Raw genomic sequence first — 24,527 nt, forward strand, 5'->3', positions numbered from 1 at the left:
GTGGAGGAGTCCTGGGGAGAGCATCAAAAAACTGACTGAAGGATGCTATTGGGTCCAATGTACTATCCTTCTGCCCTTGCTGACCTCAGATCACCCAAGTCCCATCTGAGTTTGGCTTGAAGCCTTTGTTTAGGCCAACTCCTGAAGAGGCTTCCAGATGGAAACAGCTTCTGGAAAGACTGCATTTTTGTGGAATTTGGCATCAGATCTGCATCTATGGAGTTTATGCTTCAGGGCTGCTATGTTGATCTGCCCATGAGCTCATTTGCTCAACTCTGGAGGGCGTCTACCACCTCATCAGGAATGCTTGGGTGCAAACAGGGAGATCCTGGTGTGATCTGCCTCAGCTGAGTAAGGGACAACTGGGCTCTGTGTGCCAAAAGGCTGGACTTCTAAATGGAAAAACATGGTTTGAATTGGGGTGAGGTGGGTCACAGCCACAACCATCAGGAATCTAGAATTGGAATCATCCTGCTAGTCATCGTGAGAGCACAGGACTTTCTCTTATCCCCCCTCTTTTTTTAAAGATTCATTTATTTATTATATGTAAGTGCACTGTATCTGTCTTAAGAGACCCCAGAAGAGGGCAGCAGATCTCATTACTGATGGTTGTGAGTCACCATGAGGTTGCTGGGATTTGAACTTAGAACCTTCGGAAGAGCAGTCAGGGCTCTTAACCACTAAGACATCTCTACAGCTTTCCCTTAGTCCCTTTACAAGACATAAGGAGAAAAGCTCCTGGGACTTGACAAGGGTTAGGATATACATTACGGCACTCAGATGGTGCTGCAGCATTGAATTCTGACCTTCTATTGGGGTAAGGAAGAATCAAAGCGAAGGGATGGCAGCGGCCATGGTGGAAAACTTTAGCCTATATTTCCCAACCTCTTCCACCAGAATCCTAATTGTTGCTTTCAGAGATGTTCTGCGTGAAATGGTGAGCTCAAGAATATTGGAGAAGTGTCTTTACCAGAGCACTTTCTGGAACTTTCAATATGCTCACAGAGAGTCTCAGAAGGATGTGTTTTTGGGAGACATTATTCTGGAAGTCTTTTTTCAGCTGACACTCTGTTGGAGTGCACCTTAAGAAATACTGCATTAGAGAGTGGGAAGTGAGCCTCTGCTACAGTTAGAGACTTCCACATGCTCTGCATGGTACCAGTCACTGTGAGAGACAAAGGAATATAAAACAGACAGCCAGTCCTTCAGAAGAGAACACGATGCTTGCATGGGTCTTGCCAGAGGGAGGGGGCAAAATGTGTGACGTAAGCTATAAATCTGTAGGAATTTGGAGAAGAACTTGGCTGGTGGTTCACTGCAGTAGTTAGAGGACTCCTGGAAGGGATGGGTCTGGTGTGCCATAGAAGACTGTGTGATGTGGGAGGCCCGGAAAAAGCACCTAAATAGCATCGCCCACCATGATGATATCTGTGTTCCTTACTCACTTGAGCATTTTCTCCAGTGCCACAGTTTGTCAGGAAAACCAGAGGCTGATAAGGTGTCTAGCAAGTTGGTCTCTACTGACTCTGCCATATGTGTGGTAACAAAGAAGTATGTTCGGTCTGAACGGTACAGTGCCCTGCACCTGAATCTGTGCTTAGGGAACATCAGAAAGTAGACAAGATCATGAAATCCTCCTGCCTTCAGAATCCATCTTCCAAGCCATTATGGGAAGGCCTAGCAGAGAGGCCTGCTGCCCACCACTCAGTCCCCTTTGAAGTAATCTGTGTCCAAAGTGATTTGATTTGGCAATGTTCCTCTTGATTCACTGCGAGTTCTTTCCTATGCCTGGTAATTAAAACTGCTGGTTGGATTGGCAGAATAGCTTGGTGATATCTCTTGAGTATTTACATACTGTTGCATTCACCAATGAATTGCTGCTCATCTATGTTGCTGAGACAGGTCCAAACAACGATTTTTAAGATACACTCCATGGCCATCTAGACTTTGATGTTGTTGGATTCCATTTTAACATGCAGAATCATGGCGCAGAGAAGTTTTGTTGCTTCTCCAAACTCTCGGCTTTGGGGCAAAGTCCTTTCTATCAGGAACTGGGTTCCTGGTAGGTGAGCTCGAGGCATGAGGGCAGGCGCCCCTGCCTTTGTCACCCTGTTCTGCAAAACATGTGGCTTCTGGTTGTATCAGCTTTCCGGTTAACATCTTCTCTTTCCCTTTTCAACACCGGCGCCAATCCCAGGAACGTTCCCAGGTTTGGTTCTCAGTGTGGCAATAAGTGTCCCATGTGTCTTCTTGCTCCTTGCACCATTGTGTCCTTGGCATAGACTCCTTGTAATTGTGTCATGTGGTAATTCATGTCTGATGGTGTCCATTCCTGAACCCAGTTCGATGTATTTGTGGTGTCTGGTTCTCATCCACAGGCCCAGTTCACCCCCCTTCCTGTTTACTAACTCTGTTTACTGACTCTCTGGTGTAGGAACACTCCCGGCCCGAATATGAAACCAAAGTACGGGAGAAACTGCTAAAGGAGAGCGGCAAGTCGTCGGCAGTTCAGAAGCTGGAAGGGAATTCACCTGAGGATGATGAGGTGAGAGGCGCCTCTCGTAGCCTTTTCTACTGTTAGTGACTGCGGTGCTATTGGGGAATCTTAGTGATGGGACACTGACTGCAAAAAGAGTGACCTTGCACAGGATAGAATGAGTGCTTGGTGTCTGTGATCCTCCTATAGCCAGAGTCCCTTGGGAACAGGCTGTCATGGCAACTAGATCCACTGGAGTCCTTGTGGTGCAGTGTGGACAAAATGGGAGAGCATGTCACAGAAGAGATAACCCCTCTCAAGGCTGTCCTGTGGACAGCATTTCCTATGTCCCCACTTGGCTCCACTACACCCTCCCTGGATCCTTGTTCCCCACCAGCTCCTGTCCTAAGTGCGCTGACTTCACATTTATTCTCGTGAAAAATCTACAAGGCTGGTGAATGATATGAAAAGGAAAGCTGATGAAGAAAAGTTATATCTAAAGATGACGTCAGTGGCTAGTAGTCTCAACGCAGCCAATAAATGTGACTATGCCAGGAGTTCTAACTTCTTTGCCTCTGCATTTAACCATCATGCCACACTGTCCTCCGAATGCACTGGGGAAATCAAAGGATAAAGCAAAAAATGGTCCTTAGGACCCACAGAGGCAAACACATGCCTACTTTGCTTGAGTTAGTTACATGGTGTTCGTATTCTTCTGGATAGGTCACAGGAAGAATGCAATGTTAAGCATGTTCTCTTTCTGAACTTAAGGAATTGTAGTGACTTGTGAATACACTTGGTGTGTGTGTGTGTGTGTGTGTGTGTGTGAGAGGGGTGGGAGGGTCCTCCTTGGCAATACCTGTCTCTGAGTGCCACCCTGCTTTTAAATCAAGATCCTGTGTTTATATCTTTCCTAAATCTGATTTCTGGGGGAAAAAAATCAACAAGGGTGAAAATCTGTTGTTTTTCAATGTGTCTTTTCTTCATCCTGGATATAAATTCAAATTTCATTATATTTTATATTCTTTAAGTTGCAACCATTCATGTTAGCATGCAAATTTATGCAAATACCAAAACAGAAGAATGTGGTGTTTTTGAGCCCAGAATACTAGCATTAAAAAAAAGAGGGAGAGAGAGAAAATAAGACTTAAATAGAAGGGGGTGAGGGTCTGTTATTTTTCCCTCATTTATACTAAGAAAAAGCCCAACAGCATCAACTATTAGGAGAATAGTGAAATCAGTCTCAGAAGACTAACCGTCGCTGTCACCTTCATCACAAGGCACACATCCTGTATTCTGTCAGCTTCAGCAACTCTGTGCAACTTTCTTCCTCATCATAGAACAACACACAATGAACAATTTTATGGAAATCACATATAACTTTTATTGAACCAGTGGCTCATTAAATTTTTTACAACAATTTTGTATTATTTTAATTCCAAATATGTGTGGATGTATGTGTGAGTGCAGGTGCCTTCAGAGGCCGGAGATGTCTGATCCTCCTGGAGCTGGCGTTACAGGTGGTTGTGAACTGCCTGATGTGGGTGTTGGGAATCAAATATCATCCCTCTGGAAGAACAGGAAGTGCTCTTAACGGCAGAGCCATCTCTCCAGCCCTGACTCATTTAATTTTAATTCCATAGACGGGAACGCCAATGAGCTGGAATTGTGTACAGTCGGGCTGTGGTTCTAATATAAATATTGCTTGAATATATATGCATGATAGGTCAAATGACTTTCAGGAACTATGAATAATTAAAAAGCATCTGAATGCATTATGAGCGATGCATATGTTTATGGTGTGGCCTTCAGCATCTCTTTTCACTGCCCTGTTGAGAATGCTAAGTTCAAGGCGCCTGGTGCCTTATGGGCAATGGGAGGAAATGAGTTTCCCAATGCACAGTGTGAGATAAATGTGGCCTGTGCTTGATTGTCAGGGTCCTTCTCATGTTCTTTTAACTCTGGTAACTGCTTCTTCCTTTGCTATAAATCTAAGTGTTGATGGGTGATAGGAACGGAGCGGATCCTCCTCTTGTCTGGAGAAAAGAGTTGTCGTCAGCCCTCCCTCACTGCAGAACATGCACTGGGACATCAAGGAGAACGAGGTTGCTATGACAGGCATCTGAGGAACAGACTGGACTTAAGAACAAAGGTCTAGCTGGGCTTTGCTACCCTTCTCTTACACCAGTGGTTCACCTGGACATCCACGTCATGGTGACCCTGAGACTCCATCTTTGGTCCACACTACCTTCCTCTAGAGCAGTAAAAACACTACCGATTTACTGAGGCTTAGCTTGGCACAGGGAACTTTCTAAGGTCACACGGCTCTTTGTTGGGGAGTCAGCCATTGGTTCTGTTTAACTCAAAGGCCCACTGTTTTTTTTTTTCTTCCTTTAAAATTTTTGAACATGTACATTTAATGATCATGTACATTTAAAATTGAAATTTAATTTTCATACTTTCAAGTCCACCATGATTCAATCTGGACCTAGTGACATATACAGCATTTGGGAGGCAGAGGCAGGAGGATTAGGAGTTGGAGGTCACCTTCCTCCAGTTTTAATGAGCTCCAGGTCAGCCTGAACTGCATGAGACATGGTCTTTAAATACCAGGAAAAGAAAAGCATAGCCTAAAACTCACCCACACAGTTAGTAGCTTTCGGGATCATCATAGATTTACGCAGCTGTTCCCCACAATATATCTTCAAAGCAGTTTTATTGTTCCAACTAGAAATCCTGTACCCAGCTGGGGATATCGTTCAGTGGAATGCTTATCTAAAATGTACAAGTCCTACGGTTCACTCCCCAGCACTGCAAAGCAAAGAAACATGAAACAAACCGAAAACTTGAATAAACTTAAAAAATGTATTCCTCTACCCAGTTGCTAAGCTATGGAAAATAATGAATGTTTTTTTTTCAGTGTCTTGAGATCTGCTGTTCTGGAGTTTCCTGCAAATGGGATCACTTCCCATGTCGTGGTTAGCTTCTCACTTGGGAAAGTGACCCACGTCATGGCTTATAGCAGCATCTCACTTGCTCTTATTCCCAAATAGTGCTCCGTGCTTGGCATCGGTTCATTTTATTTACCTGCCCATTGGTTGAAAGATGTTTGAGTGCTCTTCATTTTTCCAATTAATTATAGTCATGCTATGAAGGTCAGTGTCTGATTTTTATTTAGCTATGCATTTATATTTTCATATGTATATGTGTGTATATCTAAGATAGGATTACTGGGTAATATATTAAGTTTGTGTTTGATATTTTGAAGATGTTATTTCCCACTAGAATACATTATTTTATATATTCCAACCTTGTGGTAAGTGGCTATGGCATTCCCACAGCATGCACTCACCATGTGTGCCTTAACTTTGTTCACCATATGATAGGAAGTGCTATTTCATTGCTGTTTCATTTTGCATTTCTTTAATGAGTAATGATACCAAACATCTTCTGTGTGATTGGTCACTTCCATGACTTCTTTAGAAAACTGTCTGGTTAAATACTCCACCTATTTAAAATCATGGATTTTCTGTAAAATTATGATTTTTTTGTATATTTGGGATAGTAGTCCTACATCAGATAATATAGTTTATGTTTTATTTTATTGTTTTACTATTTGAATCACACATTACCTAGTTTTTCTTTTGATACTTTTGTATCATTGTGTAAGAAATCATTGCCTAGTGCTCACTTCAGCAATACACATACATTCTAAAACTGGAATGAGATAGAGAAGATCACCATGGTCCTTGTGCTAGGATGACACACAGGTTCATAAAATGTTCCTTATTTTAAAAATTATTGCCTAGCTTAATGTCATGAAGAATTTTAAAGTTCTAGTGCCTATACATACATTAGTTTATGAACATTTGACTTAATTTTTGTATGTGTTATAGAGAATCCAAATGAATTTCTTGCACATGGATATTCTGTTGCTTATTAAAGGAATAATTTACTTATTGAATTGTTTTGACATTCTCATAAAAATGAACCTACTATAAATGTCTGATCTAGACAGATCTACTCCACTGATCTACCTGGTGTTGGATAAAAATAGTAAGAATGGAATTCTTTTGACCTTGATCTTAGAAAAAAAATCATCTTTCATCTTTAACTACATTGTTAGCTATATCCTTTGATTAAGATTAATAAACACAATAAATTTTCCCAACAACAATGAATATCATATTATGACACTCATTTGAAATGACATGTTCACGTTGTAATAAAGTGTTAACTATCCTTTTTGAGGAGAGCCAACATGGTGAGGCCAAGAGGTTAGCACACTCCGAGTCAGAACCTGGACTGAAAATAACACTGTCACCTTGCAGTACAGTCCCTTTATGGGGTCTCCTTTGCCCCTTTTATCACAAGGGGAAATTGGACATTTGAGCCTCCTCCCTTCTGAGAGTTGGTATTGTCTTTGCTCCTGGTGCCAGGATGCAACTGCTCCTCAAACCATTACCTTAAAAATTGGATCACCCATTATGTAACTTTCATAGCTTTAAGATTGAATGAGAGTTCACTCAAGACCTCCTAAATCTAGCCTATGCATTCTTTGCTTAAATAAACTTTGTAGTCTAATATAGTCTGAAAGCAAAGCTCATTCTACATAGAGCAGTGGAGAGGACCTAACACAAGGAACTAATTGTAAAGGTTTTAGGAGAAGTGGTGCTGAGGAAAATAGGGGACACTGAGGCAAGGAGAGATTAGCAACAGTTGGGAGTGGCCACCATTTCCTGCTGGAAGGACAAAAAGTGGGCTTGTACCATCAGAACCTGGAGTCGTGACCACCCAATGGGAACTAGAACCCTGCAGGGAGAGCAGCTCCTCTGAAGACACAGTTTACATCAGATAGAGCACTGGGGAGAGATACTTCAAAACCCCCAAGGGTCCAGGTTTCTGTCAGAACCTCCCACTAGTACAATATAACCAAAGGCCAGTAAAGAGGTCATTCTGGGGATCATGGGTTTTAGAAATCAATACCCTCCATCAGGGAGCAGAGATCTATGTGGTGGGGTGAGGGGCTGGGTATCACAGAAAGGGTGGGTCTGAGAGCATATCTCAGAATATTGTAATGAAAGACCAGATCTGATTCCAACCAAACTCTATAGCCACAGACCATGCACATCTGGACCCTGGCCTGGATACCAAAGTGGAAGATTATCAAAAACTAGAGAGTTAAATATTTGGGGAAAACACAAGAATGCTCACCATTGACATTATGAATGGATACATTAAAGAATCACGTATTCAGACCATTCCCAAGCCATTGAGCAATTAAGAATTATTTGTGTAATTGTATATGGGATGGATCCCCAGTTGGGCAGAGTCTGGATGGTCTTTCCTTCAGTATCTGCTTCACACTTTGTCTCTGTATCTCCTCCTATGGGTATTTTGGTTCTCCTTTAAAGAAGTATCAAAGTATCCATACTTTGGTCTTCCTTCTTCTTGAGCTTCATGTGATCTGTGAATTGTATCTTGGGTATTCTGAGCTGCTGGGCTAATATCCACTTATCAGTGAGTGCATACCATGTGTATTCTTTTGTGATTGGGTTATCTCACTCAGGATGATATTTTCTAGCTCCATCCATTTGCCTAAGCATTTCATAAATTCATTATTTTTAATAGCTGAGTAGTACTCCACTGTGTACCACATTTTCTGTATACATTCCTCTATTGAGGGGCATCTGTGTTCTTTCCAGCTTCCGGCTATCATAAATTAGGCTGCTATGAACATAGTGGAACATGTGTCCTTATTGCATGTTGGAGCAAGACACTATTGTGGATGCCAGCAAGTGCTTGCTGACAGGAGCCTGATATAGCTGTCTCTTGAGAGACTCTGCCAGTGCCTGACAAATACAGAGAGGGATGTTCTCAGCTAACCTGGACTGAGCACAGGGCCCCCAGTGGAGGAGCTAGAGAAAGGTCTCAAGGAGCTGACAGGGTTTGCAGCCCCATAGGAGGAACAACAATATGAACCAACCAGTGTCCCTGGAGCTCCTAGAGACTAAACCACCAACCAAAGAGTACATGTGGAGGGACCCACGGCTCCAGCTGCATATGTAGCAGAGGATGGCCTTTTTGGACATCAATGAGAAGAGAGGCCCTTGGTCCTGTTAAGGCTCATTGCTCTAGTATAGGGGAATGCCAGGACAGGGAAGCAGGAGTGGGTGGGTTAGTTAGTGGGGGGTGGGGTGGGATAAGGGATTTTTGGAGGGGAAACAAAGGAAGGGGATAACATTTGAAATGTAAATAAAGAAAATATGTAATAAAATAGATGTATAAAACGAATATTTGTGTAAGTGACAAAGAGAAGAGAGTGTGGGTATGTGTGTGGGACTTTAAAACAAAGTCCTATTTAACTAGGTGTAAAATAGTTACACCTAAAACCTCCTAAAACTTGTCATCCAAATGTTTACTAAATGTGGATGTAGGACCCATTTCCCAGCCATATCTGGCACTACCTGTGATATTCTAGGCCATGAATATTTTATGGGGAAACACTGAAACTAAGGGGACCTGGGCCAGGAGGAGGCACATGGATAGACGGGTGTTAATTTACTGTTCTGTGTACCACCCTGGGGACAGTTATTTCTAAAGAAAGCTCATCAAAAGTTAAGTCATTGAAACATTTACAACTTGTGCCTCTGGCAGTACTAACAAACAAACATGTGGAATAAATTATTTAAAACTGTACAGACTTCAACAAGGCTGGGACAACAGTACCCGGAAGCTGAATGACTGTCAGAGTGTGGAGTGGGGCGGGGGGAGCCTGGGAAACAGGGTGGAGGGCCCTGTCTGACTCTCTTACTGTGGGCCAAGGTGATATGCATCCAGATTTCCATGCAGGCCCTTGATGGTAATGTTCTACAGCTCAAAGTTCCCTCTGAGTCCTAGTCTGAAAAGTTAATAACTATGTGAGGCTCAAAACAGAGTAATGTTTTTAGTTTGTTCTTGGGGATTAAGAAGGTTTCTCGTTGGCCTCTGCCCTATTGGACATCAGCACACAGAAAGAAACTCAGTTTGCCAGAGATTGCCATAGAGAAGAGAGGATGAGGCTGGATCTGTGAGAACTTCCCCTTTCTTCCTGCACCTAATGCTTCCTCATCTTTCAGATATGAGCACCTTGTGGATTTTCAGTATTAAGGGAGTTCTGAACCGTAGTTCTCATCTAATTGGCCTTGTGCACTGGAGGATGATGGCCACCGACCTGATGGAGATTTGAGATAGGATCAGTATCTATGACTCTCAGACCTATCCCTGAGCTCAGCAGATAATGTCTTATGACCCTGGGGTAGTTATCCTTTTTCTCTTGAGATTCTTCACAGTTGGTAAGGAGGACAAGGCAGCAGTGTCAATACCAGCCTGACTCGGAGCTTACACAATAGAACCATCACTAAAGGCTGCATCCTGGTGATTTTATATAAAAATCGCTTCCTGTTTCTCATTTCTACTGACTTTTAAATGATTAACTTTGGCTCTGGCTCTTCTTTCTCATACTTTCTCATCCTGTGACTCTCCTCTGTCCTCTGTCATGGAGTGTGGCTTCCCCTTCTCACCTCTGGACCCATTCCCATAGAGAATTTCTAGCCAAAGGAAATGGCTACGCAAAGATGCAGAGTGATAGATGGACTAAAGGAACTGAATGAGGGTCATCAGACCTATTTGATTCTAGAATGTGTGTGTGTGTGTGTTTGTGTGTGTGTCTTCTCTGGATCTGAACTTAGAACTGAATTATGCACCCCTTTTAGTCATTGGTGGCCTCCACATAACTCCATCAGGTAAAAAGAAGGCTGGGAAATGTAGTCTTTGACAGGAGCCTGCAAGCCACAGAGCCTAGCCACCAAAGAGATATTCTCTTCCTCAGTGTGAAATGGCAAAGGGAGTAGAATGTGGGCCAGGTAGGTGATGAGATGGGTTCAGTTTTGAAAGGGCAACAGATGATTCTGACTGACTGTCACCATTTGAGAGTTTCTGTAGTAGGAAATGAGACAGGAAGGAATGATCTGGAAAAGGAACATGCTGTTAAAAATCTGGATCTCTTACATCCCCTTCACTAAAGCTTGGGACTGACACTTTCTGAACAGACATCAATTTTGATGTTGCTATAAGTAAAATGTTATTTTTATCAATTAATTTGTTCTTTGCGATTTCCTACATGTTTCTATGCATGCATTTCGGGTTACCCCCTTATCCCTCTCACCCCATCAGCCTCACTTCTTCCATACCAATCTCTTTACTGTATTCATGTCTTTTTTGTGTGTGTCCTACAGAGTTTAGTAGGGCCATCGGTGTGACCCTAGGTTTGAGCTTGGAGGGACACCAGTGGTTACTTATACACATAGATACTGTGCCTTCCCATCTCCCAGAACCTCTAGTTGCCATGGTTCTGCAGTAAGTGGTAACGCCCAGGAGTGCCTTCCCATCCATAACTGATTATTAGGCAGTCTCAGTTCATCCAGGCTCAGTGCCAGTGGACACTGTTGTTGTATGTTCATAACTGTCACAGCAGTGCCATGCTTGGAAGATGGCATCTTACAACTCTCTCCCTTTCTTCTGGCTCTTACATTCTTTCTGCTCTCACCCATGCAATGTTGGTGAGCCCAGTGAGTTTAACAGTAGCCTTTCCTTGTGCATGTAAACACAGATATTTGAGTCAATATTAGTTTATCCAAATAGCCATAGGTGATTCCGTCTCTGGGGAGGGGGGCTCCCAAACCCTTCAGTCAGGAGAATTTTATCAGGTTTATAGTAGTTGGCATGTGTTGCCTCTTGAGGAATGGTCCTCAGATAACTATGGAGTCTTTGGTTATCTCCATTACACTCATGCCATTGGTGCAGCAGTGGCACATCTTGCCTGCAAAGTTGGTGTTTGTCTTAGTTTAGACTTTACTACTGTGAACAGACACCATGACCAAGCTCACTTGTATGACCAAGACAACATTTAATTGGGGCTGACTTACAGGTTCAGAGGTTCAGTTCATTATCATCAAGGCTGGAACATGGCAGCATCTAGGTAGGTATGGTGCAGGAGGAGTTGAGAGTTCTACATCTTCATCTGAAGGCCACCAGGAAAAGACTGACTCTCATTTGCTTAGGAAGAAGGTCTCAGTGCCCACCCTCACAGTGACACATTTCCTCCAACAAGGTCACACCTTCTCTAATAAGGCTACACTCACTCCAACAAAGCCATACCTCCTAATACTGCCACTTCCTGGGCCAACCGTATTTAAACCACCACAGTATTGTAGTTCAGAGTTCACAGCTGGGTGCGAAATCTGGTCCCTTACTCTGCCAGCATTCTGAATAGTGCTGGCACTCTACAGGCTAGGGAGAAGTGTGCACTTCCCAGCTTAGTTTCAGCTTGATTTCTCTAAATCTTTCATCCATGGTGTGTGGTGGTTTCAGCAATAAAGTCATATCAACTAGTGGTGATGGTGGAAAGGCAAGAGCCTCTAAATTTTTGTGGTATTCCGGGGCCATTGCTGACCAACAGTTCATGTGGAGGTATCCCTTATCTGTCACTATGTTTTTGTTGAGGAACTCATTGCTTCTAGAGTCATCATTATGTAGTCTTATGGGGTATTTGCCCAAAACTTTTTAACAATTAGGAAACTGGGTTGGTTTCCAGGTTTCTTTTTCATAGCTTGTTTATTTAGATTAACTATCTCCTGCCCTCTTCTTCATCTCCCCATTCCCCTACTCCCTGTTTCCTGTTTGAACTTTTTTACAACTAGTATCCCCCAATCTACCCTAATTATACCTATGTGACACTCCCATCCCTTAAAGGAAATCTTCACAATGCCTCTTTCTACCTTTTTGGCTTCTATAGATAATCCAAGTTAAACACACAACACTAAAGAGCCAATGCTAGGATCTACATGTTTGAGAGAATATGTGGCATTTGTCTTTATGGGCCTGGTTTAACTTGCTCATTGTAATCTCATTCAGTTTCATCCATTCACCTGTAAAGTTCATTTTTGTTAGTAGCTGAATATAATTCCATTGTGTGTGTTCACACTATCCATCCATCAATTGATGGATATCTAGGATTTATTTCATTTCCTGGCTATTGTGAATAGAATTGCAAAGAACATGGATAGCAATTGTATCTGTAGGATATAAATCCCTTTGGGTATATACTAAGGGGTGGTAAGGTTGGGCTGTATGATAGTTCTGTTTCTTTTTAGGATAGTTCTGTTCGTCTCCATCAGCATGCGCTCCTGTCAGCAGTGTGTAGGGTTATCCTTTACCCACATACAAGTCAGCATGTTTTATCATGCTTGTAGTCTTATGGTCATTCTGGCTTGGGTGAGATAGAATCTTAAAACTAGTTTTACTCTACATTTCCGTGATGACTTCAGATATTGAAAGCTCTAAAAAAATGTTTCTTAACCATTTGTATCTCTGTTTCGGAGAACCCTCTGTTCAGTCCCACAGCCCATTTTTTAATTAGGTTGTTTGTTTTCTTGGAGTTTAGTTTTTTGAGTCCCTTGTATATTCTAGTTACTGTCTATCAGATGTATAGCTGGCAAATATTTTCTTCCATCCTCTTGGCAGCCTCTTCCCTCAATTAACAGTTTTCTCTGCTATAGAGAAGCATTTTAGTTTCATGAGATCCCATATGTTGATTGCTGGCCCTATTTCTTGTGCTGTGGGGGTCTTGTGCAGACTCTGCACCTATGCCTGCCTATGAAAGCATGTTCTCCTCTAGCATCATCAGGGAACTGGGCCTGATATTTTGTGTCTTGCTCGGTTTGGACTTGAGTTATATAACTGTAAGGGGTAGATCTACTTTCATTCTTCTTCATGGTGATATCTAGGATTCTCAGCATCATTTGTTAAAGATGCTCTTTTTTTTTTTTTGCAAGTGAAGCTGAAGTCGTGTGGATTTATATCTAGGATTTCTTTTTTTCCCTTTCCTTTCTATGTGTCTATTTGGTGACATAATGCTACTGCTTTTATTACTGTGGCTCCATCTATAACTTGGACTCAGGTATGGTGATACCTCACTCCATACAGAATTTCCAAGATTGCAGTGTCTACCTTTTTTTCTTTGTGTTCCCATATCATTTTCAGGTTTTTTTCTATGCCTATAAAGAATCAGTGGAATCTTCACTGGTAAGGTATTGCATTTGTGTATTGCTTTTGGTAGGATGACCTTTTCACACTATTAGTTTTCTGATCTGTGGCACTCTCTCCAGCATCTGCTGCCCTTCTTTATTATTTCCTTCTGTGTCTTGACCTTGTTGAGGACATCTTTCATTTCCTTTGCTAACTTTATTCCTGGGTTCTTTTGTTTTACTTGACTATCGTGAATGAGATTATTTCTCTGATTTCTGTTTCAGCTTGTCATTGATATATAAAAACACTACTGCTTTTTATCTGTTAATTTTGTATTCTACCACTTGGCTCAGTATTTGACAGCTCTGAGATTTTTTTGGTAGAGTCTTAGGATCTGTGATGTCTAGGGTCATATCAACTGCAAATAGGGATACTTAAGTCTTTTTTCCTATTTGTGTAGATTTCCTTTTCTTTTCTTTCCTTTTCTCTTCTTTTCTTTTCTTGTATACTTCTCTGACTAAAATGGCAAGTACTATATTGGATAGAAGTTGGATAGATACTCTTGTCTTGTTTTTCATCTTGGTGAAAATGCTCTGAATGTTCTCTAGTAACATGATGTTGGCTACAGGTTTATGGTATATTGGCTTTATTATGTTGAAGTGTGCTCCTTCTATTCCTACCCCTCTCCATGACTTTTATCATGAAGAAGTGTTAGGTTTTGTCAAAGGCCTTTTCTGTATCTATTGAGATGATCATATGATTTCCATCTTTGAGTTCCTTTATATAATGAATTATGTTTATTGATTTTTAAATATAAAACTATCACTGTACTCCTGAAATGAAACTTAACGTGATCATGGCAAGTGATCTTTTTGGTGTGATCTTGAATTCTGTTTGCCAGTGCTCTAATCCACTGATCCATATGTGAGACATCTCTACAGTCCAACAGCAGATTTTCTTCCTTTCTGTTTTGTGCAACAATTCAAGTAGTACTGATGTTAGTGATTCTTTGAAGGACTTGTAGAATTCTGCAATGCACCATCTTGTCCTGGGCTTTTTTGTTTAGGAGGCATTTTTATTCCTGGTTCAGTCTCATTGTTGGTTATAGGTTTATTTGAATTGATCATTGCATCTTGGTTTAATTTTGGTTAGATTAGTGTAATATAAGAACTGAAGGTATCTACTTATGTATTTTTTGAATTTTATTAGTATCTATAGTTGGGTTTCCTTTTTTGTCTCTAATTTTGTGATATCTATGAGGTTGGAATGCATCTTCACAGGCTCTTCTGGCTTTAAAACCTCCATTATACACTCAACTGATGTTCTATGGGCCTTTGCATGAGACTTGGCTCTTTTCTATTGGAGCTTTTACTATTGTTTCTTGATTCTAGTATTTTAATTGTAGTATGATGTAGGGAATTTCTCTTGGGGTCTTGCATATACGTGTGTGTATGTATGTGTGTGTGTGTGTGTATGTGTGTGTGTGTGTGTGTGTGTGTGTGTTAGGGAATCATTTTTCTATTTCTTTGACCAGGAATCCTTTTTCCATTCCCATAATTTATATCTTCGATTTTCTCATGTTGTCCCAAAGATCCTTCATTTTCTGTTCATGCATTCTTTTTTAAAATGCATCATTTTCTTTGTGTGAATTGTCCAGTTCTCCTATCTTATATTTAAGCCTGAATATTTTGTCTAACCTACGATCCATTTTATTTATAAGGTTATCCATGGAACTCTTTATTTAACTAGTAAAAATTTAATTTCTGTCTTCATTTCACTTTAAGGTTTATTCAGTGTTTCTATATCTTTATTAATTTCTATTTTTGTATATTTTCAGTTGCTTGTGACTTGTGGTGTTAGTTTATTTCTGTGTGTTATTGGTTCATTCAGGCATGTCTTTGTGTCCTCTTTAGGTTCTTTGCATTCTTTGACCTTGTCTGTAATTGTTTGTTTGAATTCTGAGTCTTGAATTTTGTCTAAGTTGTCCTGCCTGGAGATCTTATTTTTGTGGGGAGGGGGACATATTGGTTTGATTTTTCATATTAACTGGGGGATTTGTTGTTTTGGTTTATACGATCTGGGACTCTTGAGCTGGCTTATTGGTTGTGTCTTATAATATACATTTCTAGTCTACCTGAATGGAAGCTGGAGGTGGAGAGCAGACTGAGAAGACTGAAAACTCAAGCAGGTTGGACTGAGTCAAGGTTAAGGTCTGCGAGGCAGGGCTTTGGATGCTAGATTGGTGGAAGAGGGCACTGAGGCAAAGGAGAGGATACAAGCAAGTGTGTGTGTGTGTGTGTGTGTGTGTGTGCGTGTGTGGTGCATGCTCACATCCATTGCTGTCTATGCTTCTGGGTAAAGTTGCATGTGATGATTAGACAGGACAGGGCTAGTTCTCATGGTAGGGATGTAGCTGTAGGTGTTCAGAGTGAGTGATGCTGTCTTTCTGTGCTGGTGTGGGCAGGGACATGTATGGTGGTTAGGTAGGAAGAATCTTCAGAGTCAGAGGAGGGGCCACAGGTGTTTGAAATGGAGTGAAGGAGACCTGCCAATCCTGATTCAGATTGGACCATATGTCATAGGTAGTTTTAATTGAAATTGTTCTTTGTAACTATTTCTTATAGTAAAATAGATAATATGACTATTTTTCCTCTAGAAATTTAACAATTAAAATAAAGCAAAATATCCCTAGATCTCATATCCTCTTAATATTGGTCACCTGGAAGTAGGCATAATTATCCTTTTAGTTTTAATCTTCCCACACTTTTTATGCATTTTTATGGTTGACTTTATATTTGCTCCAGCAGTAAAGCACACATGTATATACACATACACATATGCTTATGTGAGAGAGTCTTGGATAAATGATTCCACAAACCACAGTTCTTAAACTACACTCAATGTAACCCATGGTGCACAGCAACTTCACAGAAACAATGCTGGCTTTTAAACACCTTTGAGGGAAACACCGTCCTTGACAGATGCCACCCAACTGAGCCAGTATTACATAGTACATCATGTCTCAATGGGATTGTGTTTTAGTAAAGCCAAAAGATCGGAAGTCACACTATAGGACTTACACAAGCTCTTCAATAGACCAAGAAGCACAGGCTGTATCCCATTTGATTCCAAGGCTGGAGAATGTAGGGAATAGCTAACAGGTGCACACATGCTATAAGTCAATAATTAAGGATGAAATAAATAGTATTTATTTCTATTTATGCACAGTTCCCCCAATGATTATTAAGCTGTCAGGATATAAATACTTATGAAGTTGTTTGCACTTAACTGGTGAGTAAATCCAACTTTTAACCTAGAGGTAATGCATAAAAGTCACTGAGACGTTACAGGCATGGTGAAGTGAGAAAGTCTGGGAATAGCTACACAAAGAACTTTCTATGTTTAACAGAGATTTAAGAGGGAAGCACACAGCCAAGAGCAGAAAAGCGGACAAATATAAACACCCAATTTCAAAGCTATGGGAAGTTATTTGGAGGTGGCAATAGTCTGCAACAAACTGTGAGGTGGTGAAGTGCCAGGTGGCTGCCTTCTTTTCCACCTGCTCGTGGGGTCTTGCACTGACTTGTCTCTTAGGTCTTCAAGTAGATCTGTGCTAGCACTTTTTCTTGTTGTCTTTAGTGCCCCCCTCATTTGTGCGTGTGCATGTATGTGTGTGAACACATATGTATTTGTGTGCACACGTGTGCGTATCTGAAGGCCCTGGGGGGTTTCTGGTCAGGGACATCTTTTTAAATCCTTGGGACATCACTTTACTTGCAATCTCCAGGGTGGCTTGGGTTTCATGGATAATGATGCCAAAGAAGCATGACTGCGTCCGTAAACATGTGCCTGCACGGAGCATGTCAATTATTCATTCCAAGCAGAGACTCCTCGGGTGGCCCAAGCCATCAGATTTGAGACTCTGGCCCTCTTCAGCTGACAGCCCATTCTCAACCTCAGCAGTTGTGGCTAAAATAAGACCTTCTCCTCTGCTCATTGTATATATTTCTACTGGGCTGTATCTAAATTAAGAAGTTACAAATAAGGACAGCTCCAAGGCCTGGTCTATGAGGAGAAGTTAGAGGGGGAAGAGAAGTTCATGAAATGAGACAACGCTTGGAGAGAAGCTGTGGGTAAATATATCCTATGAGCTGAGGCAAGGTGCCCACACGATGGTACTTGAGACTTGATGCTCACAGTTCTTAAGAAAACAGAAGGCCAAATATGTTCAATTACAGGGAATGCTGGAGCAGTGTAGCTGGTAACAGAGGCCAGCCCATACCACTGGGATATGTGATGTTAGCCACTATTGACTTGCAGCTTGGACTTTTCATGTTTCAGTTTAAATGATTTTTTCCATATACGGCCTGGAGCATGTAAATTAGATTTTGTCTTTTGCTGTTAGGGCCAAGACCATTATTTCATCCCCCCAGAATTCACTGGAAACACAAACCCTTCAAGTTCTCTTGTTCTCTCTTCCTCAATGTGCCAGAAGCTCAAAAGTGCTGGGTGAACAGTTCCTTCTGGGGTCAAAAGGTGTTTTAACTATGGTTCCTTGGACCCAATGGTCAAAAGAAGCATTCAGAGAAGACTGCCCTTTCATGGACGGGAAGGCAGAGACTTAAAAACTCCAAGTGTCTGGCAACCACTGTAGAGCAGGCTGGAGAAGCCTTCTCTCCAGCCAGCACAAAGGCTTGCTCAGGCTTGTGCGAGCTGCTGAGATAGGAACTCAGCTCTAAGCCTCCACAGTTCCATCACTGGGTGGACTTTGTGTTTCTTCTCTTTCATGGAAAATAAGGAGTTAGTAAAAAAATATACAAAAGGCCCCTACTTTGGTTTTGAATTTTCCTGATCTAGACACCAAGTCAATGATTCAAGTGCATGATTTACATGAAGGTAAAATCCCCAATAGATTGGCGAGGCAATGAGAGAATCATGGGAAGTAGCCATGAAAAGACCATCCTAAGCCGGGCAACCCCCATGGGCAATGGGAGCTTTGCTCTGCTGCCAGTTCTTGGTCTTTAGAGCTCGACAGCTCACCACGCCTATGGCTGTTTCTTTTGTGATAGTGAAATAACTTAGACTGGGTTATTATAAGTAACAGGAATCTGTTGCTCACCAGACACAGGCTGGAAAGTTCAGGTCAAACTGCTAGCAGATATGGTGTCTGAAGGCCTGCTTTCTGTTTCCGACATAGTGGCCTGTTACTGTTTCCTCATGAATTGGAAGCAGAGGGCAAAGGGGCACCAAGGGCTCCTTCACTCTCATTTATGGGAGTACTGCATTATTCAAAGGCTTGTGCTCATAAGCTATTTACTTCCTGAAAGACTTTGTCTTTGCACTGCCATCTTGATGTTAAGGTTTCAATGTGTATTGTGGGGTAAGGGAGGGAGAGAAAGAGGGAGGGAGATAGAAAGAAAAAGATAATCAGAGATAGAAAAATAGACAGAGTGGGGAAGAGAGGGATACTATTCTGAATTTCCAGTTCCTTGAGCATACATATAGGTAGAGAAGTTTCAGGGCATCAAAGACCCTTTGACAGAGAAATGTATATTTTGCTGTTGGGAACTGGATTTTAAATTGCAAGGGCAAACTTCCAGAAATTTGGTCTGATGCTGAGAGTATCACTGTCCCCAAGTCCTAAGGTACATGAGCCAAGATTTAGTGAGAATGTCAGAAACTTGAAAATTAAAAGTATTTTCATTAATTCTTTGAAAATTCCATACAACAGAATTGATCATGTCTATCCCTTCTTCTAAGCCCTCTCAGATCCACCCCCTTACCTGGCCGCTTAATGTTTAAACTCTTTAAGAAGTAAAATAAAACATGAAATCCAATTTTTGTTGTTCATATACCCATAGGTGTGGTGGAATCCAATGGAGTTGGAGCATGGTCAACTTACCAGGAGCCACACCCTTAAATAAAACTCACTTTCCCCCTCTCATTAGTTATCAGTTGCTGATAGCTCCTCCGAATAGTGGTGGGTTCTCCCTTATGACCAGTGACCTATCTAGCCTTGATAATGGTGCCAGCTATGGCCTTTATCATGTGGAGCAGTTTTTAAACCAATCAGACAGCAGTTGCTTACTTCCACAACATTCATGTCACTGTTCCACCAGTGGGCATATCTTAACATTGAATTCAGAGTTCACAGCTGGGCAATACTGGTAATTGCTTGTCTCCTCTGGCAGTCTGAGCAACACCTTCCAGCTCTATGAAAACTAGGCAGTAAAGAAAGAAGCTGGTCAGTACCAGCTTGGTTTCTCCACTTTTCTTATGGCTCTAGTGCAGTATCTTCAGCAACAGGGTCTTATTGTCAAACTCTAGAGAGCTAACCAAGAGCAATGGTAATAACCTTTTATGTTGGGGGGGGGGCTTACTGGTCCCAACCTTTTGATCTCTATTCCTCAACAGTCTTTCAACTCTCCACTCAATCCATGACCCATTGTGTGTGTGTGTGTGTGTGACTAACATATTTTATAATCAGACTGATATATTGACTAGACTTTCACTCCAGTAGTCATCTTGATATCTGTCTTGTCTATCTATCAGCCCATCCATCCATCCATCCATCCATCCATCCATCCATCCATCCATCCATACATCTATTCATGTCAAAGCAAAAGCAAAATTCAGTACTGTAAATTCATGTTCTATAGCTCAGTGTCTTACACCTGGAACTCACTCATCATCTTCTAGGATCTAAAAGACTTGGGCAGCCTCACTTTTCCAGCTCTGCCAGTTGAAGCACTCGATACTTGTCTTAGACACATGATGACTCTATACCTGCTACTGGCCTTAGCATACATAGTTTAGCAACTCCAATATACTGGGATTTCATTGCAGCAGAGGATGTGCCTTCACCAGTGGCATTTCCTGTTCTCACTTAAAAACCTTGATCCTGGCACATCCTTCCAGGGCTCAGCCACTCTTAGTACCCCCTTGTTCATCTATCTGTATTACCTTCAAAACTTGTACTACATGGGAGACTCTCATACATTGCTAAGTTTGGCTTCCAACTTGAGGTGCATCCTGGTTCTCCTGGACCACAGCTTTTGTGTGCTGTCTCTGAGGCATACTTCCTATAATAATTTGCCTCAGTGATGTTACTGTCTTATTAATCAGAGATGATTCTTCTGTCTTAGTTGATCAGCACCCATTGTTCAAGTAAAGCAAAGAAGGGTTTACTTTAATGGTGCTGGTCTCTTGTTAATCATAGCGGATTATTCAGTCCCAGCTGACCAGAAAGCATAGATTTTCAGTCCAAAATATCACATGAATGGCCTGCATAGAGTCGTTGCTTCCTGCCGATACTTCATAAGCCAGGCCTCCATTGTCTGCATTTCTCTAAGCATTCCTATCTTCCAGGCTTCCACAACAATAGCTCATTAATCACAGCGCTCAAAGTGTTTTTCAGCCAAAAGTTCCAAATGCTTATAGAATCCTTCAACAGAACATGATTGAGTCCATTACAGCAATGTCCCACATTACAACTTCTGTCCTAGTTTACTTTTCAGTGGCTATGGTAATTCTGACAAAAACCACTTACACCAGGAAAAGGTTTATTTGGCTTATACTTCTAGGTCATAATCAATGAAAAAAGGTAAGGAAAGTCAAGTAGGAACAGATGCACAAACTACGGAGGGATGCTGCTTACTTGCTCACTCACAGATTCATGTTTAGCTTGCTTTCCTATACAGTCCAGGTCTATCTGCCTAAGGGTGGTGCCACCCACAGTGGGCTGGGCCATCCACTATCAGTCTTCATTTAGAATAGTCTTCAGACAATTCTTCATAAACATGGCCACATGCCAATCTGATCTGGGCAGTCTCTCAATGGAGACTCCCTTGGATGACTCTAGGCTATGTCAAGTTGACAACTAAAGCTAATTAGGAAAGATGGCAAAGCTCTCTGAGAAAAGTTAGGGCAAGACTTGGGGGAACTAAGAAAAAAGATGATATCTTTGAAGGCAGACATGGGTTACCTGGAACCATGGCAGAAATAGCCATTGGAGGATATTACAAGGAAGGGTAATGCATAGAGTGGGCCATTGGAGTCTGGAAGAGCTATAGTGTGAAGCAGATACAGAGGCTAGGGATAGTTTGGTGTATCCTTACCCCTTATCTTCCTTTCACCAACACCTCCTCTTGGCTGAATCTAACTAGAAGTCAGTTAGAAAGGAAATCTAGGAGCTGTTCCTTCAGAGATCACTCTCTGAATTTATGTGTTAGAGGAAAGAAGTGGCAGACTGAAGAATTGGTGCTGGTCATAAACCATCACATGATGTAAACCTAGATCTCTGCTCTCAAGTCTTTTGCTCTTTATATGCATGATGATTTTGTCTCAAAATCGCCAAAGGGGGAGGTTGGGAATTTCTGTGGAATTTGGACAAAATATCTGTTGAGAAGCAATGAATGATAGAATAGGGAAGGTATTTTTTATCTCACTATTGTCTTTAGTATCCTCAGAGCTCTTCCTGTCCCTCTGCCCTTTGCTTGATCCTGTGAGTTAATTCTGTTCCTTAACTGTCTTCCGCCTTTTCAGCCTCCTAAGATCAGAGGGTTTTGTTTTGCAGTTTCAGTGAGATGAGAGTCCATCAATATTTTGAAGAATATGCTTTTGGTAGCTGGAACAAAGTTGTGTTTTTTTCTTTTTTCTGAAGTTATTGCCATTTAGACATATTGTATTTCTCATAAGCCAGAATACCAATGGTAATAAAAAATAATAATCTGAAAGCCAACCTTGGGTTCTCCCTGTCCTGTTCCTGGGATTTCCTTGCATTTAGTGGGTTCCACATTTATTTTCCCAATCTTTGTTGGTTTCTTAGTTGAAGCAGACAGGAAGGAAAATTGCTATAAGACCACTAAGAAATTTGATGGCAGTCTCTAATTCTCTGTATTGCATTATGGGAAGTAGAGTCAAGTAATTAACCCATTCCAGCTCTGCCCCCAAACACATGGCTATACATTCTTTGAACGTACAGTGTCAGATAAATATGTATGTTTCATAGCTCTAGGCTGTTACCTGCTATGAGATATTGCACTTCAAAGCAAGTTATAGCTGTAGTTCAAGGTGAAAGGGCATCAGTAGTGGTGCCAATTCTAGAGGCCAAAGTAGGTCTCTTCTTGGAGGAAGTTAGTAGAGGATTTTAAATGTTCTATATTCTTTACATTTGAGGGACTAGAACAGGGTGGTTCAGGGAAGGAGCCCATCTGATGGTTAACTTTTCCTCTTTACCTATAATAATTTTAAATGAAACCCTCTTGGAAATGATGTCCCAAACCAACTCCCTTGGAGTCTTCCTTACATCTATTCTCTTGGCTTTCAACTGAAATTTCTGGGATATGGTTAAGAAATACCCCCTGAAAGGCAATTTTATATTCTTTGGGTGAATCTATTTGTTTCATTTTCTGCATCAGGTGGGTAATAGTTCATAAGAGATGGTGGAAAGAATAATATCCTAGCCCTTGAAAAGTGGAGGACTCTGGAAAATTCTCCTGTATTCTTCATGCCTGTTGTTGTGCCTTGACAGACACACTCTCTGAAGCACAGAGTGAACAGTGTGCTAGCCTCTGCAAAGTGACTTTTGCTTTACTGCCTAAGGTCAAGTCCTCATCTAGGGTGTTGTAGCTGTTACCATGTCTGTCAGTTTTCTGCAACATGATTTTATGATGCTTTTGTGGGAAAGGAAGAGTCTGTGGAATTGTATTGATTTCCATGGAGTTTTTGGAGCATTTATGTGACTGTGATAGAACATAATGTTACTATTCACCTAGGGCCAAGAAATCCTATTCATCAGTGGCCTGGAGTTTGGCCACTTCTGGTCAGTTGGACCCAGTTTCATGATCCATAGGACATCCAGACATGGTGATTCTTCTAAGTTGGTTGTTGTGATTTGACATCCAATTCATTTTCATTATAATGATGTCTGGTCTACCAGCCAGCTCACATAAATTTTATCCAGAATTGAGGCATCTGTATTGAGTTTAGAGTCTGTGTCAGGAGCTCTGCCCTGGAAATATACTCAGATGAGTTTTTGCACTCGTTAGCATGAAATGAGTCCCATCCAAGAATCTTGGTGAGCTTGTATATAAACATGAATGAATCAAACCCCTCCCCACACCACTTTGTGCTTTTGGCCAGCTGGATCATCAATAGGGAAGTTACCAGCCCAGAGGTCGGTAGTGAGTCATCAAAGAGTGTGCTTATAACTAGGGAGCCTGAACTTCAGCCTGGATGGATTGAAGCCACTCTGGACCCATCTGTCTCCAGTGCTTGAGGATGAGGATAGGGGTCAGCAATGACCACAGTGACTCTGGGGAAGGAGTCATCTTGACCATGATCATACTTAATTTCATGGGATTCAATAATTGATTGTTTTTGAAATATGAAAAGAATATGTGTTAATTGTAGAAAAATCTAAAAGAGCAAGTAAGGCATAAAAATAGTATTCTATTATTTTATGCCATAGAACAAACTACTATAAACTCTGGTTTAATTCATGTTGACACATTGTTGAAAGAAATCATACTACATATTTAATTTTTGATACATTACTTAGTTTGTCTTAGAGCATAAGACAGTCTTAATAATTATATAATATTCCATTATATATTAATTTTAACATTTATCCAGTGACTTAACACTTAATGAGCACACTAGCATTTTTTTCTGAAATCTGAACTATTTCAGGAGGGTTCTATTGATATGATTGCTGAAATGTTCAGGTCTTTTACAGTTATATTGTTTTGATTGCATATGCTTCTGTGTTTCGAGGGAAGGAATTACATAGGCACATGGCTGGCATGTAGAGGCAGCTTTGGTTTATTCTTAGCGTTTGGTCATAAACAGTATGCAAGATGCATGGGTCACTTCATCCATGTCCTAGAATTGTCCTGTACACTCAGCTGTCCATCTTGGAAGGCAGGATGTCATTGTTGTCCTTGTCTGTGTGGTGGACAGAGCATATATTCTGGCCAAAGGT

General features: G+C 41.3%; 1 protein-coding gene and 1 non-coding gene across 3 annotated transcripts in view; both read left to right on the forward strand.

Moving 5' to 3' along the window:
- Positions 1-24,527, forward strand: part of Ano2 (anoctamin 2) — a 325,589-nt gene that overhangs the window by 165,299 nt on the left and 135,763 nt on the right. Inside the window, exons 13-14 of one of the 2 annotated variants that reach the window (XM_052172696.1) lie at positions 2,198-2,209; positions 2,435-2,545. In XM_052172696.1, coding sequence (XP_052028656.1) covers positions 2,198-2,209; positions 2,435-2,545 — 123 coding nt within the window. The remainder of the gene's footprint in view (positions 1-2,197; positions 2,210-2,434; positions 2,546-24,527) is intronic. The other variant, XM_052172697.1, reaches the window with a different exon arrangement.
- LOC127679481 (U6 spliceosomal RNA) lies at positions 6,160-6,270 on the forward strand. The gene has a single exon (XR_007976790.1). It is a non-coding gene; the product is annotated as a U6 spliceosomal RNA (small nuclear RNA).

The sequence above is a fragment of the Apodemus sylvaticus genome, chromosome 2 (assembly GCF_947179515.1).
Source record: "Apodemus sylvaticus chromosome 2, mApoSyl1.1, whole genome shotgun sequence".
Lineage (NCBI taxonomy): Eukaryota > Metazoa > Chordata > Mammalia > Rodentia > Muridae > Apodemus > Apodemus sylvaticus.